General features: G+C 39.2%; 2 protein-coding genes across 2 annotated transcripts in view; one reads left to right on the top strand and one right to left on the bottom strand.

Annotated features, from left to right (window-relative positions):
- The window catches only part of LOC139723910 (probable methyltransferase TARBP1), a 45,504-nt gene extending 38,392 nt beyond the window's left edge, over window positions 1-7,112 (top strand). The window contains exons 20-26 of the mRNA XM_071635114.1: window positions 233-316; window positions 1,539-1,726; window positions 3,134-3,402; window positions 4,042-4,224; window positions 4,988-5,112; window positions 6,314-6,450; window positions 6,947-7,112. Of these exons, the coding sequence (XP_071491215.1) occupies window positions 233-316; window positions 1,539-1,726; window positions 3,134-3,402; window positions 4,042-4,224; window positions 4,988-5,112; window positions 6,314-6,450; window positions 6,947-7,112 (1,152 nt within the window). The remainder of the gene's footprint in view (window positions 1-232; window positions 317-1,538; window positions 1,727-3,133; window positions 3,403-4,041; window positions 4,225-4,987; window positions 5,113-6,313; window positions 6,451-6,946) is intronic.
- A 4,263-nt stretch (window positions 7,113-11,375) lies between these two features.
- Window positions 11,376-20,759, bottom strand: LOC139723918 (ubiquinone biosynthesis monooxygenase COQ6, mitochondrial-like). Its single transcript, XM_071635124.1, has 9 exons — window positions 20,362-20,759; window positions 19,489-19,626; window positions 18,464-18,680; window positions 17,477-17,687; window positions 16,847-16,909; window positions 15,783-15,890; window positions 13,722-13,924; window positions 12,427-12,542; window positions 11,376-11,572 (listed from the first exon to the last, which is right to left on the bottom strand). Exons 1-9 carry the CDS (start codon window positions 20,726-20,728, stop codon window positions 11,376-11,378), a joined length of 1,620 nt encoding a protein of 539 aa, XP_071491225.1. The 5' UTR covers window positions 20,729-20,759.
- Between the last annotated feature and the right edge of the window lie 32 nt (window positions 20,760-20,791).

The raw sequence follows: 20,791 nt of genomic DNA, 5'->3' as shown, positions 1-20,791 counted from the left end.
ATGGGACCCAGATCCTACAGAGAACTACAGCAAAATATGTGTTTATGATTATATGCCTGCTCTGTAAAAATATTTCCATCATTTACACATTTTTGTACTTAGCATTGTTGTAAATTTTCAACAGTGAAGATCGCACAGCCCCATAGAGCTCATTAGTCAAAATTTTGTGTGTTTTTTTGTTTACATTTTTATTATTTTGTGTGTGTGTGTGTGTTTGTGTGTGACCTTTCAGGTTGCAAACTCTGAGGAGGTCAGTTTCTCACCGCTGCTGATGATCATTGCACATCTCGGAACTGTGCATCCCAAGGAGCAACAGGTGAGACCATGCAGTCCCTCAATGGACAAATGGAGGGACTGGACTGGGAATCAGATACATGTATGTCTCAGCCATGATATGCTATTTGATCGACTGTCAGAATAATCCTGGTTGATTGTCTGTCAAAATGATCTTATTCATATCTTTTCTCACTGGAATTAGAACACATGGATATGTGGTGGTTGAGATGGTAACTGTTGTTGTTGGTGGTGGTGGTGTTGTTGTTGTTGTTGTTGTTGTTGTTGTTGTTGTCGTCGTCGTCGTCGTCGTCGTCGTCGTCGTCGTCGTCGTCGTCGTCAAAAATGTGGAGGAAGTGTTTAACTCTCACAGTGGATGGCGTTAACAGATGGGAGAATGGTTTACTGAAGATATATTCACCACATCCTGGCATGTTTCACTTGCCCAGTTCCATGACATTTGCTCTTGTGACAATTTGCTCCCATTAAATATCTGTATGCTATAAAAGCCTAACATTGATTCTACCCACAAACAACCCTAACCATAATCCTAACCCTCACATCAAACTGAACCTAAAAACCCTATCACAAACCTAACCCTAACCCTAAGTCCTTGGAGAAAATAAGACCCGGAAAACTGTTGCCCAGGCAGTCCCATATGCCTCTCTGCTACAGTCTGTCTGCTAACAGAAAGTTTATTCGCACCACTTGTAATACATACCAATACTCTAAAAGTGTATGGCTAGTCCCATGTACAATATATATACACGGCTTTCTGTGTCGCAACACTGAACAAGCGTATTTGAAAAAAAAAAAAAAAAAAAGTAAATTGTGGTAGACAATATAAAATATGCTTGAAGCTGAGAAAGCTGTAAATGTGGCAGTTGCCCACAAGTTGCCAAGAAACCTTAAAACATCAACAACAAAAAGTGATATGCTACTAATAGCTCAAGTTAATTTTGCAATATAAAGAGAAAGAGAGAGAGAGAGAGAGAGAGAGAGAGGGAGAGAAATGAGAAGAAATGTTGAAGTTTCAGCAAATTTGGACACAGGGTAAGAAAATTCTTTGTTTCTTAATTATCATAACTTTCTGATAGACAGTAATAGGATACTTCCATTGTCCTGTTTGTTTGGTTTTCTTGTAGTTATTAAAGTCAAATAAGACAGGGAGTGGAATGGTTTTAAGGGGGGCTGGTGATGACAGAATTTCTCATTGTAATTCTTCTGTAATTCTCTCCTTCACTTTGCTGAATTCGCCCGTGCAGGAAGCCTTCTACATGCGGGCCATCCCGACCGTTCTGCCCTGGACCTTTGTGCCAGCCATGGCCCTCCGCACCCAGGCCCAGGTCTCCCTCTGCAAGATGTGGAGGGACTGCCAGGAGGCGGGGCTCCAGGCCGTGATTGACAGGTATCCGGGCGTGGCCGTCTGCATGGACTTCACCAAGAACAGCAAGTAAGAGAGAGAGGAATCTCTGACGGTGACTCCTTTGATCCGAGATCCGAGAATTTGGGGGGAATTTATGAAGGATTTTTGATATTTTGGACTTGGGAGTTCAGGCCGCGCGTATTTGAAGTTTGCGTATGGCACCAAAGTGCGTACTCTAGTTTCTACCAAGGTGAGGCGCGCAGCGCAGCTGGAAGTTTATGATGTAACAAAAGGCTGCTAGATTGGGAAATCAAGTGACTTTCAGCACGCATGCTATATACATCTGGCTGGAAATCACTGATATCTCTATGGCAGAACGAGATCAGTGGTGGAAATGAACTGCATGCTTGGCGGATGTTTGCGCTCTCTGAGTGCTTTTCTAGCTCTCAATAAACCATAACTGTAGATGGTTTATTCTAGAAACAATTTTATTATAACTCTTGCTCACATTTTGTGTATTTAACAATACTTAACACTGGTTATACAGATTTAAATTTTTGCTTTGGTTGTTTCCATCCCTAACTCACATTTTAGAACTACTTTGAAGCACTAAAGCTGGGTTTTTGTTACATCTGCAAATGCTAAATAATGCCTTTAAGAGCTCCCAAAGGCTCCAGAAATTACCCAACAAAGCTCGCACACATGCAAGATCTATAAAACCATGTACTATGACATTGAAGGGCAATGCTAGAAGCAGCTCTACGATGGTTGCATTGGAAACCCTCACTCATTAATACTTGATTAAGCCTTGGAATGTGAGATGAACCATACTGTTGAAGAAAATTCAGCCATGAAGCTGTTGACAATTTGATAAACTGTTCTACAAAGAAGAAAGAAAAGAAACCCAAGTCATCATCCTGCATGCCAGGCAAACAGGATTTGAGAGATGAGATAATTTTAAGGGAGACCTCCGGATGATTTTCAGACTTTTACATTTGAACAAGCATGAATTAGTTATACAGAGTACAGAGTTTCAGAATTTATAGTGATTGGGATGAGGAATAAGAACGTTTTCAAAATTTGTGACAAATTGCAGTGAACAAGGATGATGACATGGCAGCCTCACCATAAGAATGCATGAGTTGGGGCTCAAGGAAGCATAACAGAAGGAAAAGGCATGCATAGATTGTACACAGGTGAACTTGTTAAGCAAGCGGAACTGTAATGGAATTACACTGCTACATTTCTGAAATTTCTGCGAGGCTACTCTGTCATCAACACTGTTCAGTGTAATTTGTTTAAGATTTTTCAGAGTATTGGTGTTCAGTGTAATTTGTTTAAGATTTTTCAGAGTATTGGTTTTTCTGCTCAAGGACCACAATAGATTCCACAAATTTTTACATGGAGCTGTCGATTTATGTACTACATGATGCGAAATTATGAAAATCGTATGGAATACCACTTAGATATGTCCTGTCCTCCTGCATCCAACAGTGCCTTGGAGCAGCTGAGGAAGAGGATGGATGGAAGCTTCTTCCTCAAGTTCTTCCATCCCGTCCTGGACCTCAGCGTGGAGACCATCTTCCACACCATGCCCTACCTCACCCTCGTCACCGACGACGAGCTCGTCCGGCCAGAATTGTTCCTGGTGTCTGATGCGTCGCCGTGGAAACGGGATGATGCCTGTGCAGGGATGCCCCTTTTCAATGGCCGAGACACCCTCAGGACCTGCAAACTGAAGGAGAAGAAGAAACTCACGTCAGGTAGATTTCACTCTTGTTAAAACCGGTTTTGTCCTTGCGATACATGTGAACTGTATCTTCCTCCTACTGTTTTCATCATATTACAACATTACAACCAGTCTTTATGTTTCCAGTGTTTTCTTTTTTTCTTTTTTGTGTACATCATCTGTTATTATGTATGAAAAAAGTAAGAAATACAACATCACAACTGTGGGGAAAAAAAATGAGATTTCTTTATTGTGTGACTTTGTTTGCATACAGCCAGCATTTGCATGCCATTTGCATAAAGGCAGTTAGGAAATTACTCTTAGAGGCCAAGTCTTATGCTTATTGTGTGAAACAAAGTGAACAAAAATAATAAATAATGCATGACATGTAATATGCAGCATGATGCAGGAATGAATTAGAATGTCAAGTTGTACATAGAGTGTCAGATTTGAAAAGTCTTCATGATTCTGCAGGGTGCTCCATGAAAACTAAGGTCTCTTCATGTCCTAAAAAGAGAATATAAAATCCTCCCCATATGGAAAATTATGTCTGCTAAAGGCAATGTACGTATCTCCCTGATTGCTCTTCAAAACCTTGCTGAGTTAGATGTGTGAGTGTTGGCATCCTAGGGATTTGTCAAAGATTGATGGAAGTGTTGGATCTCTCCTCCAGTAAAAGACGCTGAGATCAGGGAAGTGTCGTGGCTGGAGGACGGCTCAGCCGACGTACAGAAGAAGATCACTCCCTGGAAGGAGGCCCCCGTACCCGGCCTGGAACCCTCCGCAGGTCAGAGGTCAACCAGGGGTCATCTGGTGGTTGTGGCATCGCTCGTGGACAGGATACCGAATCTTGGAGGTGAGGGGTAAAAATAAAGAAAGACGACACAGACACACACTGTGACACTCAGAATCAAACATTCACACACATTAGTTAGGCTTACAAGAACAGACAGACAGTCAAATTGACTCACACAAACACACACTCATCTGCCTATCATCAGACTTTCATTCTTGTCCTTTGTGTCATGCCTGGTAAATATGCAGGCACAACTGTTTGTGGGTGTCAGGATGAAATTTCCATGTGTTGGTCTACATGTTTCTGTCATCTTCATATGTCATAGAGTAATATTGCAGATAATGTTTGGAAAGACTGGAGACGGCCATTTTGAGGTGTCTATTAGATATGACAGCGGCTCAAAATATAAAATGCATTTAAATGTAAAAATCGAAACAAAACAAAACAAAAACAAAACTTCATTAGAGAGGTATCTCATTGTTGACTTAAAAAACAAACAAACAAAAAACATATAAGTGACATACTTCCAAAGTAGTTTCTGATCACTGCATTTTCTGAGAGGGTAAGATGTAAAATTACTTATGATGGGTAAATGCAGCTGTCCTTACATATGTGCAGATTCACTTTATTACCCAGACATGCCAGTTAATTCCTAAAACCTCAACCATTGCCCACAATACAGTGGTGACAGCAGCCTTAATGCAGGATGCAGACTAAGTAATGTACAAGCCTTAAGTTTGATGTAATCTTAGATTTACTTACGAGGAGTGATAGAAAGATATGACTATTAAGATAGTCACCAATATTGCCCTGCCCTTCACAGGTCTGTGCAGGACATGTGAGATCTTTGGAGCATCGTGTCTGGTGCTTGGAAACCTCTTGCTCAAAGACCACCAGGATTTCCTCAGTCTCAGTGTGTCAGCCGAGAGGTGGCTGCCAATCAGAGAGGTACTGTATATGCCGCATATTTGCTAACTTGATTGTTTTTGTGTTTGAACAGGGACTTCCCAACAGTATTGCGAGTAATTGAATTTGTGATTGTGGAGTACAGCAGTGAACAGAGAAATTTGTATCATTCACTCATTTTCAGGAAGCAAAGTAAGCTATCCCTAATGGGTCACAAAAATGCTATATAATTGCTGGTACCATGAGGTATTCCAAAAATTATTCAAGATCATTTGAATGAAGCAGACATTCACAGTTTGTACTGATAACAATGTACTGGTACTCACACAAATGTGATTTAGACACATGCACAATCATGTTCATGTGCTCTGCATGTGTTGTGTTTGCATTGTTGTGTAAACATTGGGATCAGAGTTCAAAGTTTTTGTTGTTAGAAATAGCAAATAGCACCTGACTCTTCAAATTCATGAAAATAAGAACCTTGTTAACCCATTCCGTGCGGGAACCTGGTGGCCTGTGTATTAAGTCTATGGGCATTTCAGAATTCAGTATGGAATGGTTAAACATATGCTGTATAGGGTAAAGTGACACAGAGAGCCCTCCATAGTTCATCACTGGTCTGAGCACAGAGCATTATGGTCTTGACTCAGTCATTCTATTATGTTCTGTGAGAATGATGCAAACAGGAGAAGAGTGGCTTAAGTAAAATGTGAGTCATTTTAGCTGAACTGCGCCAGCAAGAAATTCATTGTGGGAACGGGAAGACAACAGGCAAATCGATCATCAAGATTCGCAGATGACCAACTAAAATGAGTTCATTATGGTGTGCCTGGCTTGGGAGACTAGGTTCAGACGCAACAGGGAAGAGTCTTTATCGAAATCTTTATCAGATATTGCATTAGCTCTGTAATGATGGTGCAGCATTCTTACAGTGATATCAGGACCATGAATGTGATGACACAGGTCAAGAAATTAGGTTGGGGTGTAGCCATGTAGATGTATTTGCAGGGTCTTGTGAATTAAATAGGACTACAATCTATAGGAGACTTTGTTGCTAAATTCTTGTGAAAATTTCACACTAGTCTGACAAGATGGAAATGTTTCCATTAGATTTCTCTTCATTGCCCACTAGTGCTTGGAAATATCTTGCAGTCAAATCTTTTAATATACTTCCCAGTCCATCTCTGTAACCGTGAATTGTGTATCTATTCATCATAATTGACCAATCTGCATTTGGTGACAGGTCAAGCCAGGTGACCTCAAGGATTACATGCTGGAGATGAAGAAACATGGCTACGCTCTGGTCGGTGTGGAGCAGACTGCAAACAGCCAGGCACTGACAGACTTCAAATTTCCAAAACGCACCATGCTCCTTCTTGGGTAAGTCCAGACTAAAGTTCTTTCTGAAGATTGCTTTAGAGGATGCTTAAAGAAGCTGAATTTACAAAGGCATTCTAGATTTGGCATCTGTGAGTCTGTGCTGATTATCATCACTGAAAATGTTTCATTTTATGTGCTCATTTTCTTTTACGTTTGTCATATCAATATCAGTGTGAAATCCGGTGTTTTTTTGCTTCAGTATTTTTTAGTAAATCTCTAGTGAATGTGTCAAACAAAATTGAGCTTACAGCAACGAGTCAATTTCTTTGTAACATTCCAGGAACTAATTTAATTTTGACTCTGACAATGTTATCATGTACCTGCAAGCAATACACTGTTTCTCATTCCGCACATAAACCAATGTCTTTAGCCACATTAAGGTAGCCTACTTTGTGTAGGTACATGAGCTATTCACTGTAACCACGAAGTGTGATCGCCTCCCACTCCATTCTATGATTATCTCGTATCTGTTCGGTGACCGTTGCTCTGTTTTCAGGAAGGAGAGAGAAGGCATCCCCGTCGATCTGATCCAGTTCCTGGACGTCTGCGTGGAGATCCCCCAGATGGGATTCATCCGGTCACTGAACGTCCATGTTAGTGGAGCCCTGATGATATGGGAGTACACCAGACAGAATCTCCTCAATCAGCTGGACTCAAGCTGACACAACTGAGCCCCTCCCCTGCTTACACACCATTCAAATCTTTAATCCTTTATTAAGTAATCACAGAACTCTCTAACCTTGTCCATGTGCTATTTGTAGGTTATGCAAAAACTTCTCAGTGTATACACGATTGCCAACATTTATTGTTATATTTATTTTCCTGATTTTATCATTCTCTACCATATTTATCTCATATTGATATCATTGCATCGTTTTATTGTTAAAGAAAAATTCCAGTTCAGTTATATATTAATCTGATAAGAACATAATATCTTACAAGTACAACAGTGAAAGTTTAAGGAAAATCAGATAAAAATTAGGAACGTTATAAGATTGTGAAATTTTGCTCATTTATGCAGAACAGTTCTTGTACAGTTGATATGAATATGCAAATGAGTGAGCTGATGATGTTGTCACCTCACAATTTCCATTGATCATGTACAAAATAAATATGATGAAAATTCAATATTTCTGTCATTAATATGTGAAATATTATGTTATTCCTGGTTGAATAACTTCAGAATAATGATCTGTAAGATATACAATGTGTCAGAATTTGAGACTGGAGCGTATTTTCATTGGAATGAAAAACTGGAAATGTTGAAATTTTATGTACAAACTATATGACAAGTTGTGAGGGGATGACATCATCGCTTCACTATTTGCATATTCATATTGACTGTTAAAGAATTGTTAAATGAAAAATCATCAAAACTTCAAAATGTCAAATCTTTCTCATCATTCATCTGATTTTGATCAAATCGTAATTATTTTGCTAAGAAAATTGTACTCCTTTTCAGACTAACTTGCAGCTGCACTGGAATTTCCCTTTAACAGTATTTTATTGGCACTATGATATACAGAGACATGGAATGGCAAGGACAAACAATGAGAATTTGGGAAAACTACAATAATCATGTTGTTCTGCTCTTAAGAGGGTAAAATATTTCTTTTCTGAGTCATGCCCTCAAAGTTGGTCTTTTTAATGGCTCTGTTTTTGCACGTTTCCTTACTTAATTTGACAAATAATCACACCCACTTCTCCCTAGTGCTCAGGGTGCCGGGTCTCTGACCAAATATCTGTTGCCATTAGGATCCTGCATACGAGCGATTGCATTTTGCCGTCTTCCCATCTTGTATTGATCCCCTGCGTGCAGCTGGGCCCCATTTCATAAAAGGTTGATATAATAACAACTCTTGCTGGAACGGCAATTGTCATGGTAACGACAAGAATCCAGCTTCCTGATTGTCTGTTGCTATGGGAAGTTGCCATTCCAGCAAGATTTGCCATTCCAGCAAGATTTGCCATCCTAACATCTTTTATGAAATGGGGCCCAGATGTGCTGTATGTAAACTTGGAGGAGAACTTCAGGCCGAAATTCACAAAGGTAGTTTATATCAAATTCATGGTTTGAATTTAATCCATGGGCTAAAATAAGTGCAAAATAGGCATACCTCTCACTTGTGAGTTTCAGCACAAAATCACTATTGGATGTCTGTCTGCATATGCGATCTGTCATATGCATTTATGCAGAAGAAACCTGCATAAACCATGAACTAGTTTTGTGAATGGTGGCCACAAAGTCTTGAAGACTTTATCTTGATTAACATTCTGCCAACTACATATTATCATTGTGATGTTCACACCATCTCCATCAGTTCAAAATGAATTCTTCACACACACACACACTGTCACACATACACACACACACACACACACACACACACACACACACACACACACACACACACACACATACACACACGTACACACACACACAATTAAAACACACTGCTGCTTCATGATGCAGTCATTAGAAAACTGGGTACATGTGGTGACTTGGAAGTTTGTTATATGCAAAGTATATTGAGTGTCCAGTGAGGTTTTTTTTTTTTCATAGCAACTGCATTATTACAATTTCTTTTAACTTGGTGGAGCAAACTACTTGAGTACTGTGTTTAAAGCAGTTCTGTAGAATTTAGTAAATGTACTGATCTCAGGATATCTATGTGACATTTATTGTTTGGAGTGCCTGATGAGCCATCACTGTTACTTCGGAAAATAGTTTCCATATGATCTAATTTATTTTTGTTACCTACGATTGCCTAGAGGTAAAGGAAAAGAGGTGTTTCTGATGGTTTGCCTTGAGGTAAAGCTACATGTATAAGATGCATTTGTAACAGTGCATAGTGGTCGGACTAAGTGTTTTGGTAACCACAGTTTCTGTGGTAAGTTGGCAGGTATTGTTGCTTCTTTACTGCCATTGAAAGACAAAACAGATGAATCTCCTATCATTTCTGAGGGTTTCCTATGAAAGTGGAAACACCACTTCAATACACTGGTGTAATCAAGACATTAGGAAAGGTTGTTGGCATAGCTAATCATAACATTCATTCTGTAAATGCATTAATCTATTTACATTACAAGACACGTGCCTTTCTGTGTCGTATGTGTCTGGAGGTCGTATCCTCCTACATTCTTATACGTGTGTTCATCAACAACTCAAGCTAGTTGATTATGCAGCTCTGTGTGAGCAATTGTATTGTGTGTTTCATGTTAACATTCTCTCCTGTCAACGAATTTTCCCCTGTCCAATGTATGTCTACTCGTGCAAGGTTTAATGTATTTTCAATGATCTTCCATTGTTGGTCTATTTAGGGTAAAATCTAATTTACGGCACAGTCATGAGCATAGGAGCTTGTGATCATGTGGTGAGAAGTCATTGCACATACAGTGGATTCCTGTTATAACGAAGTCCTCGAGACCGGCACTTTTCTTTCGTTATATTGAAATTTCTGAATGAATAAACAATAAACAAGATAGAGCGGATAATGTTGCAGCCTGAATTTTTACTTCATTGTGACCGGAATTTCATTGTAACTGTGCATGTTATAACGGGATTGCACTGTAATGTGAAAAACAAAATACACTGTATGACGAGATATAATGTTTATCAAACTCAACTGAACAGAAAATAGTATTGATTGCGGGGAAAATTCTCACTTTTACACCATGAATGTCTACTAGAAAGGAACTGAATTTCATGATTCAATGTCATTGGTGTAATGGATTTTTGTAAAATCATATTCAGTTTCACTATAATTGTGATAGATCAAAGAAATATCGTGAAAAATGTTTTACTGACACTCATGACTTCAGATAGCAATGTACGTATATGTTGCAAGTCTGTTTCTGTGGACAGTAATATGGTAATGTACATAGGTAATGTGAGCTCACATTCCATGAAGTGATATGAGACATGTTGATGAACAGTATGAAATCTTATCTTATATTGAATAATAAATATACATAAATGTGCAGCAATCTTGTTGATTGCCATGTCCCCATGCAGTGCACATCTCTTTTCAAACAAACACAGCACACCACTCATTGATACGTACTATGCAAAACATTGACATTCAAACTCGCACGCTCTGTATCATAAGACTGACAAGAATCTTTTCTTCAACATTTGTAATTGCTTTGCACAATGACCACAGATAATTACAATGTACAACCATATCATCTTGACTTAAGTGAACACTTATCTCCATCCAGCACATGGCTTTGTAAAAATGAGGTCAAGGTAACTCTATCTATCACCTGAGATCAGTGTTGACCAAGAATGAAATCCCTTGAACATTTTTACAATCATGCTTTCTAATCTCTGTTCTGCCTGTTCCTAGGAAGCCACAACAATCATTATAAGTCTCACAAGCTTACACTTTTATTGAAGCAATGCTTGATGATACCTCAGTGCCGTAGCAGAATTTGATTATGCTTGGTGCCAGATGAAAACTTTGGGTACATATGCTGTATGTCAGGATATCCTCTCTGATATGATTGGACAGGCTTTTCCTATCCTGCATGATGCATCCCTGAACAACAATTAAAGTTAGAAATATAAAGTGCTTCTCAGATATATCCATCTTTGATTGGATCGTAAGTGGAGCTCTTGTGAAATTTCTCATCCATGATGTGCTCAAATTCAAAGAGATACAACTTGAGTCTGGAATACACAGTACTTTTGGCACCCTTCAGGGTGGAGGCACTCAAACACAGACTCCCAAGGACAAAATGAAAATCCATGTATCGAGGAAAGCATACTGATGCTTTTCATTCCTCCTTGCACACACGTCTCAATAATCCTTTCAGCATGTAGGACTTCCCTGCAGTAATCAGCGCTCAAAGAATATAAAGGGTTTTAAGTAGTCCAAACAAGAGGATTATTTGTCATAGAGAAGTCCTGGGTGATGCAGACACTACGTTGCCGCGGAAGCAATGATGCGATCCTTGAGAGGTCCCAGTGCATTAGTGGCCTGCAGGCCGAGGCTGCGGACTAGCACGGCGGCAGGATTGTTGGTGGAGTAGAGTCTCTTCAGTGCGTCGATGGTTCCCATGACGGGTACCACGTGGCGCTGGCGCTGGGATTCATAGTCCATCAGGTGAGTTGTAGACCCTGGATATTATTCACAAAGAGCCAAACATTAACTGTTTCGGTTGTTTCGGACTAGATAATGCTTATAATGTCTTTATATCTGAGATTTGTTATGTGAGCAGTGTAACCGCCAGGACATATTGCTTAAGGAGTATGATCCAGGGACAAAATGCTTTTTAGGGAAACTTCAGATGGTTGAATGGGAGAAAGTCCATTTCATCTAGTGAGGACAATTGGTACTGTCTATTTGAAAGGGAAAATGTACACAACTTGCTGAGCTTTGGGTGTGCTTCAATGCTGCATTATATGCCCTAAAAGCAATTAATAAAGAAACAGATTAGCTAAAACATAAAAAATCACAAAGACTCCACTACTGATGCATAATATCGTAGTGGCTTAAGCCCTACAATAGTTATTAAATCACATTTGAAAGATATTTCATGGATTTGATTCTCAGTGGTTGATTACACAGTTCCCACACACTCCTTGATTATGTGGAAAATGAAATGACAGCTTAATTACACATCTTCACCAAACATGCATGTACGCTACAAAGTGTGAATAGTATCTGTTATCCAAAATACTTTAACAATGTGTTCCCTCGGCCAGACCTGTGCTATAAATACCCCCATTATCATTATCACAATTGTTATCATTATTATTGAAGTGCCACTCTGGTCAGGTCTTACTTGCACATTTTAGAATGTTGCCTTACGACCATGAAAGAAGAAAGAATGAAATATGTCAAGGCTTTTCATAAATCAGAATGTTCATCATGTAATGCTAGTATTTGTCTCATTAAGAAAATTCACAATGTGCAAGTAACTACAAAACAGATTGACTGCTAGGAGAAAAACTGTGTGACAGATGCTCACCTAAATCCTTCCCCTGTGCAGCAGCCTCGGACAAGACCTCTGCAAGTGTGGTCACGTCCCCAAAGCCAAGGTTAATACCCTGACCAGCCAGGGGATGCACCCGATGTGCCGCATCACTGAGGAGAAAAATAGGATGGGGATGGGGATTATTTCTGTTTACACTGTTACAACATGGTGGCAGCTGATTTCGACATGTTGCAACACCTTCGAGGTTTCTGTGTTATTTCATATTTTAGGTTTTGTTATGTTTTTCTGCATGTTTGTTCATTTGTTGTTGTTTTTCTGGAAGGGGGTGGTCAATAGATCATTTGATCACTTTAGCTGAATATGATCACTGATGTAGCAGACTGTAATCTGAAACAACATCATCACGTAAACCTTTACCCCGTTGAGGATGAGTCCCGAGTATACTTGGGCAGGGGTCTTATGGGAAATTTGTGTTGTAGCAAAGTCAGTCTGTCCTGAACGGATTAATACCACACAACTTGCAAGCTTACAGCTGAGGGTAAAGTTCTAATGACATCTACAATAAAGAGAGACTACAAAGCATTTTCTGTGCCTTGTCACCACTCTGAGAGCCAGTTGGGTCCAATGCATGCAGCTCATGCAATTACATGTACTAATTCATTGAAATTCCCACATCTGTAGGCTTTCATTTGCTATACAGTGCACTCCCGTTATAACGAACAGAGTTATAACGAAATTCCGGTTACAACGAAGTTAAATTTAGGGCCGCAACATTGTAAACTTGTATTTTTATTGTTTATTCATTCTGTTATGACGAAATTTTGATATAACGAAAGAAAATTGCCGGTCCCAAGGATTTTGTTATAATGGGAGTCTACTGTATCCCTACAAGGTGTACCCTATCTCACCATCTTGAACAATGGTTTTCCTCTGAACTGCTTTGGCTCTTAATTTAAGTCCATCGAACTTACTTTTGCATCCACCTACTGTCATAGCCTAATACAAGTAGGCCCATGTGCTTTGACAGCTCTAAACACCACCTAAATGGCTGAATAAGAATACTGTATAAGCCATATATATAGCTAGTCTTCTTTTTCATTTTTTTAATACAGACTTCCAACAATTTCACCAGTGGTTAAATTTGTGACCAATGAGTACAATACTGAACGGAGAAATGTATGTGTACATGTCAAATTCATATCGGGATCAAGGCTAATATTTTCATGCGTTATTAAATTTGCAGAGAGGACTTGACTTACAAACATAAAATGCTCATGAAATATGTGGCACATACAGTATATAGAAACAAATATATGGAGGCAGCCTACCCAATGAGAGCAACTCTGCTGTCCACATATTGAGGGGCATGGCAGAGCCCCAGAGGGAAGGAGGCTCTGCTGCTGGGATCCACGCCAGAGATGCTGGGGGGCAGCTGGCGGATGGATGAGCCCTCCGGCTTGACGGCTGACAGGAATCCTCCAAAGAGCTGGGTGGCGGCATCCACTGTTGGGTGGTGGTGACTGTCATCCCACTGAGATGAAGAGTAAGATAACACAGAAGAGATAATATCAGTTGAGATAAGTTCAGTTTGATTTCATTTTTCCATTTTTGTAAAAAGAAATCATACATGAAAATGACAACATGTGTAGAATATGTAGAAAACATATTAAACAGCATAATATGAAAATGACCCCCCTCAAAAAAAAAAAACAACAACAACTAGAAATGTCGCTATGGCGACTGATGCCTCCGCCATAATGCATGATTCTCCCAATAGGTGTATACAGTTGTAGTACAATGTCTTTACAATGTGTGATGACAGTTTCACATAACTGGCGAAATATTGAAATGACAGGTTTGTCAGAAAAATCTTGAATGTTCACTTTCCTTGAACTGGGTTTGCTATAATCGTCTAAGAGTGCAGGTACACATATTTGGGGAACTGAGGATTTTTATTTGACTTCTGAAAGACCCTTTTATAAGTTTATGCATTGAGTAATTCTCAAGGTATGAAGAAAGAGTGTAATTACAGTACAAAATAGATTTTTTTTTCATTTAAACCTGGCCTTTGACCCTTAACCTTTGACCTTTGACCTTCTGGCTGGAAATTTCCTAGAGAATCTTCATTAGGTAATACATGTATATATTAAGTTTTAAAACTAATAATGCAAGCATTGCATATACTAGTATATGAGGGAAATAGTGAAATTTTGAGGAGTTGACCTCGACCTTTGACCCCCTGAGTATTGACCCGTGACCCCTAAGTTCCCTAGATAATCCCTGCCAGTCAGTACATGCGTATGTACCAAGTTCCATGAAAATACATTGAACTATTTGCGAGAAAAGTGAAATTGCAACATTTTCACCTAACCTTTGACCTTTCGACCTTTGACCTTATGACATGAAACTCTCTCTGGAGAATCTGTACGCAGTAGTACATGTCTACACTAAGTTTCAAGAAAATACCTTTGGGCATTGCATAGATATGGGGAAATAGCAACATTTTTAGCATTTGACCTTGACCTTTTGACCTTTGACCTCTTGCCCATGTCATTAAAATCTACTCAACTAATTGCCCCATCATACATCATCCTTGGACCAAGTTTGGTGAAAGCTGCTTCATCCAGTTTTGAGTTATCATGTAAAAAGATAAATTTTAGGATTTGACCTTGATCGTTGACCTTCGACCTTCGTCCGATTTCACTAAAAAACTAATCAAGCAATTGTCCCATCATACATCATCCTGGGACAAAGTTTGGTGAAATTTGCTCAATCCAGTCTTGAGTTATCGCATAAACAAATACAATTTCATGATTTGACCTTGACCTTTGACCTTTGGCCTTTGGCCGATTTCACCTAAAATCTAATCAAGTAATTGCCCCATCATACTTTATACTTGAACCAAGTTTGGTAAAATTCCAGTTAATATTACTCAAGTTATCGCGTAAACGAATGTGGACAGATGGACGGACAACCCGAAAACATGATGCCTCCGGCACCACTTCATGGCAGAGGCATAAAAAAAAAGGAATATGCAGATTGAATGGTGAAAATTACTGAAAAAAAATAATATAGGAATAAACATCAATTGTAAACATTTTGCACTGCAGAAATTTCATGCTTGGCTGAAATATTTGTGAAAATGATAAATGAATATTTTGGGAAATATCAAATTATGAACAAAATATACTCTCATCACAATCAAAAGTTATAATCACAAATACTGTGACAGAGGAAAGGTCTCTGATGTTGGCCTCATGGGAAAAATGACCAGTGTGAAAGTTTCCACTCTTACATCAGGTCAAGTGGAAACTTGGACGATAGTTTCTAAAAAAATGTAAGGTGTGTGAAACAGTGCAAAGTATCTTGCCACAAGCTTGAGCACTTACAAAGGCATTATTGACTGCTTCCACAAAATCTTGTTCCTCCATGTTGATGAGATCCTTGGAGTGGTCGGGACTTGTGGACCAGACGAGAGAACTCATGTCATCACTCAGCTGCATGGAGTAAAAACAAAACAAAAAATCTGATTAAATTCCAACATATTTAGGATGAAAATACATAGGGAGGAACAATCTGTCAATGACTGAGATAACTTCACCATAAATGAACACATGCAAATGCACACTAGTCAGAACCTTCTAACATGGACCTGTCCGCCTTTTTGATCTTTAACTGCCATGTTCTGGACTCGAGAACACAAAATGATTAAAAAAAAGAAAAACTGCATACAATAATTGTACCTCCCATCATTTTGAGTGTTTACACAGTTGACAGCCTCTCTTCCAAATAAATCATCAACCCAACTCAAGGTATCTTTATACATCCAATAATCTATGGTCGCGTGTATTGAACACAGTCAGTACGTGAGTACATCACTGGTTTGCGTGTGTCTTCACTAAAGAAGTGCATTCCTGATATGATCCATGTTTCCAGACAAGTGCAAATGTCTCCATCCATTCACCCCACTCACAGAGTAACTTATCAAATCATCAGGTACACTGACCATGGACAATTAATGTCAATGAAACACCATGAGATGAATAAATGAGGGTTTAGTGTTATGGTACCTACACAACCAAATGTTCAAGAGATCATCAAAAATGTTTGCCATCATAGATGATATCCACCTTATGTCATACCATTTGAACACACCTAGACATGGAACTAATAGATGTGAGCAGCTAATGAACAATGAAACATACTGGTATTAGTGTGCTCATGGCAGCATATACTAACTCTTTGATGGTTCTTCAACAGAGATTAATATACAAATGTAAACGCACATAATTCATTTGCAACGTTTGTTTCACACCATGTAGCTAATGTGTGGCTATAGCTTGTCTCCACAAATGCACACAAACAGGGTTCACATTCAAGCTGGCAAAGACTCATTTCAAATTTTACAACTGATTTTTTTTCCTTCTGAATTTCAACAATATTGTTAACTCACCGGTAGAAGTGCTATTGGCCCCGATGGTAGAAAGCGTTGCCAGGCAACAATGTTTTCTGTTGGCTGTAAGTGAAACAAAAATGGTCAAAGAGGCAAGAGGGAAGAACATTAGAGTATGATTGCATGACTACCTCAAACACTCGTGAGAGCAACATAATACATTATGTACAACAATCATAATATCTTTCCTTCTCAATAGTTTGAACATTACTTATCATCATATGTTCACACTTCTTACTTATTTTCTGTCAACAAGATATAATTTGTCATGAATAAGGCACATGGTCTAAGAAGCCAACACAGGTTGAACACGGATATGATTCATAATATGAAACCGAAACCATACCAGAAATTAATGTATTTTGTGTCATTATTTCAGTCAAATACCATGCCATTTTACCATGCTTTGAATATTTGCATCAGCAAAGCAAAGATAATGACATCTTAATGCATTTCTAAAGGGACCAACAGCTTATGTATGTCACACCCAGGTGAAATTGCACAAGGCTCCAGAGTGAATAAAGGTGCTGGTTTTCATGAAGACATGTGTACGTTCATTTCTTGTTTTGAGCCTTGGTGGGGAAAGGGGCAGAGGGCACTGGAGGGTGAACGGGAGGGGATGTGTCTTACCTCTGCCAAGTTTAGAGTGGCGACCACAGCCCACTGGTCATAGTTCCAAGCCAGCTGCTTCAGGCCAGTCATCCTCCTCACCGATGACCTGGCCCCGTCAGCTCCCACCACCAGCCGGGTCTTGATGACACTCTCCTCGCCTTCCAGATGCACCTGGGCCCAGCTCTCCTCCTCGAATTGCCCCTGAGGAGGGATCTGGATCGAGCTCAGTCTACGGAGACAAGTAATCAGTCAAGTGTTTCCATCTTCATAGGCACAAGAGTCACTTGTATTTTTCAAAGTGATCAAAACAATTATGGGATTACTGCAATACCAAGCCATGCTGGCACATTGCCAATGGTAGGTCATTCTAGGAGAATAGCGTTAACACTCACAAGGCTACCCTGGGTAATTTAGTCCATATTATCAATGTATCGTTAACAATCCCAATTTACTGCTGCAACAATCAGACGCTGTGATTGGGCTGAATTTTGCAGATGGCTTGTGCAAAATAATCAGACACACAAATGAAAAATTAAGTATTTTACTTTCATAACATTAGTTTTAAACCCTACTATGAGCTCACTATGATAGCAGTGAAAGAGCAAGTAAATACCCTGTAAATGCCACATTGCATGAAACCACTTAAATCAGTCAAAACCACTTTGTAAAATTTCCATGGAAAACTGCCACATCGATAATAGATGTGTTCTGCACAAATACAAAATATTGTATGCAACTGCGCTGTATGCAGAGTTGTTGTGCCAAATGCCCTGAAAAAGTTTGATCTGTTAAGGTCACCAAACTTGACAAAACCACCACCAAAAAAACCCCCAAAACTTCTTTTTCAGCAAGTGCTTGTAGTGTGCAAGTTCATGCTGATGATTTTGGAAAATTAATAATAAAAAAAAAAATAAGTCCTTCAGCCACAAGGATGGATTACCTCACATTCAGTCAAAATGATGATGATACTTTCTTTTCTTATATGACTATCATGTAAATGAGTACCTCTTTTCATACTGCACTTCCACATTGCTCTTCACTCCATCCAGCTGACTCAAGAGGGCAGCATTCGTGACATCGTTCTCCACGATGTAGGCCATATCTTCTGACAGGTCAGGGGACTGGTTGAAGGCAATGAGTGCATCTGAGCAGGCATCCCACACCTGCATACGGCGGAAAGGCTTCACTCTCACTTTCACCATGTGCTGCCATGCTCCTATGTCTAACAGTAGAATTATTATTGAGAGAAAGTTTAATACTGGTAGTTGTTCAATAGCATTCAAGACAAGAAAAGGGATGATACAGTGAACTAACAAAGCAAATGCACTGGGGAAAAATCAAACATACTTACATGTATGATTCCCAAATTCCCTCTTCATGAATTTCATTCTTTTTTATCATTTGTTTAGGGCATACACGTGTATGGTACCAATCATCCTCCTGATAATTCACCTCTTTGGATTTGTCAATGAAAAAAAGCAAGGAAGACTTTATCTGAATATATCAAGTATTTTACAAAAAGGAAAAAAAAAGAAGAAAAGTATTTGGATGGAATACCTTGTCAAAGAACCATTCATAATAATTTCTGAAATATCATCTGGTAAGTTTGGCTATATCACAGCACCTGACACACTTGGTTTAATAGTAAAGTTAATGTTTCATCGCAAACAACATTACAAAAGTACCTGTTTTGTCCATTGAACAAAAATATTATAAAAAAGAGGAACTTACATGTATACTGTATATTACAAGTATTACCCTTCTATACCGTGTGTCATATCTTCTTTCAATTCTTGTCACATTTGCTTTGTTTGACACCTGTTCAGATATTATCACATAGTGTCAAATGGAGCAAAATGGTAAACACACACATACACACACACACACACACACACACACAAAGGAAAAAAAACCCAGCCCTACAAGTGTATTATGGGATATTATCTGCCAGACAGAAAAATAATAATAATAATAATAATAAAATAATTAAAATAAACATATAGATCAAATTTGAAAATATGACTTCTTACCTGTCAAAAGTTTGACCGAGTTGTGGTTGAGGGCACACACTCTGTTGCTGTACTTTTCAGGCAGCTCACTAAGCATCTTGGGCGGCTTGCCCTGCTCTAGGAGCAGAATGCGATGGTCAGCCAACCTTGGGTCTTGACCTGCAGTGATTCACACAGGTGAAACAATCAAAAGAAGTTTTCTTTCTTACTCATACAAAGAATATCACATTGAAGACTTCAAGAGTTATTTTGACACATAAGCATTGTTTTTAGTGTAGTTTAAATAAAAGATTTTCCTTTCCAAAGATCTATTATGGCATGCGATTAAATGTTACAGTTCACAAGGCTAACAAACAATTGTGAATACAACTACAATTTTGAACAAGTCTGGATGCTCATACTCGTGGAAAGGGGTGTGCACTTCCAGCCAAGTTTTTAATTTAGGTAACTTGCCATCTAAAGCAAGCGAAATTATCTTACCCTGTGGCCCTGCTGAGTGCGAAAAGTTACATGAAAATTTCCACTTTTACACGAGGATGTACCGGTACAACGTTACAGTATCAATGACCACATCCTTCTATGAATATTCCATCAATCTATGAGGGGTCAATAAAAACCATTCCTTTCCAAAAGACAATTCTATTGACACACTCTGTAAAGGACAGTTCAAAACAATGGAAATGAAACTATCTTGTCTTGGATTCTTAGAGTAGAGTCTACTAAACGTCTAGTTTGATCTATTACTAGTAGAGGCAAGAGCTCTTGTCCATGACATTATCACACAATACCCTTCTAGTTGTACAACTTGTGAAGTTTTGAAGTTGTTTACATTAGAACTCTTATTTTACAGCTGATTATGATATAGACTAATCAGTTTAACTTTAGTTAAATTACCCAAAGCGCACGCCATCGCCTGTCCAGCCATTCCCCCGCCAACGATCACCACATCATAGAGATCATCCTCAGATGTCGTCTGCCAGCTGCCGACCATTGGCCTCTTCCTCTTGACAGCATGGCTACTCATTTCTCTTCCTCGACAACCATGGCGAGGTTGACCACCTGGGATAGCTGCACATGATGAAACAACTCTGACAGACTTTCTGATCCCCAGGTTTACGGTACTTCTTCTACAAGGTGTCGGACTATTACAGGACACCCAAGTGCAATTCCTTCTTCGCAGCTGATGAAGACCAACACAGGCATTGCTGATGTCTCTGCCTCGTCGTTGGACTTGTAGCACCAGTTTCTGCATATGTATCATCTTGAACCACTGGCACTGATTCGATCTAGACCATTTAAGACTGAGGCGTGGAATCTCGCTTTT

This window comes from Diadema antillarum, unplaced genomic scaffold (assembly GCF_040938485.1).
Source record: "Diadema antillarum isolate AM-2024a unplaced genomic scaffold, OU_Dant_1.0 scf00000202, whole genome shotgun sequence".
Classification (NCBI taxonomy): domain Eukaryota; kingdom Metazoa; phylum Echinodermata; class Echinoidea; order Diadematoida; family Diadematidae; genus Diadema; species Diadema antillarum.
Note: the sequence above shows the minus strand (reverse complement) of the source record. Positions and strands in the feature narration are given on the sequence as shown.

Bases quoted from the DNA above. Each gene is read 5' to 3' on its own strand.
- LOC139723918 (XM_071635124.1), bottom strand. From the start codon at position 20,728: ATGATACATATGCAGAAACTGGTGCTACAAGTCCAACGACGAGGCAGA. The intron at 18,681-19,488 runs GTAAGAAGTCAT...TTCTACTGTTAG, and splicing joins CTCGGTCAAACTTTTGACAG to ACATAGGAGCATGGCAGCAC. The intron at 15,891-16,846 runs GTGAGTTAACAA...TACTCCATGCAG, and splicing joins GGCCAATAGCACTTCTACCG to CTGAGTGATGACATGAGTTC.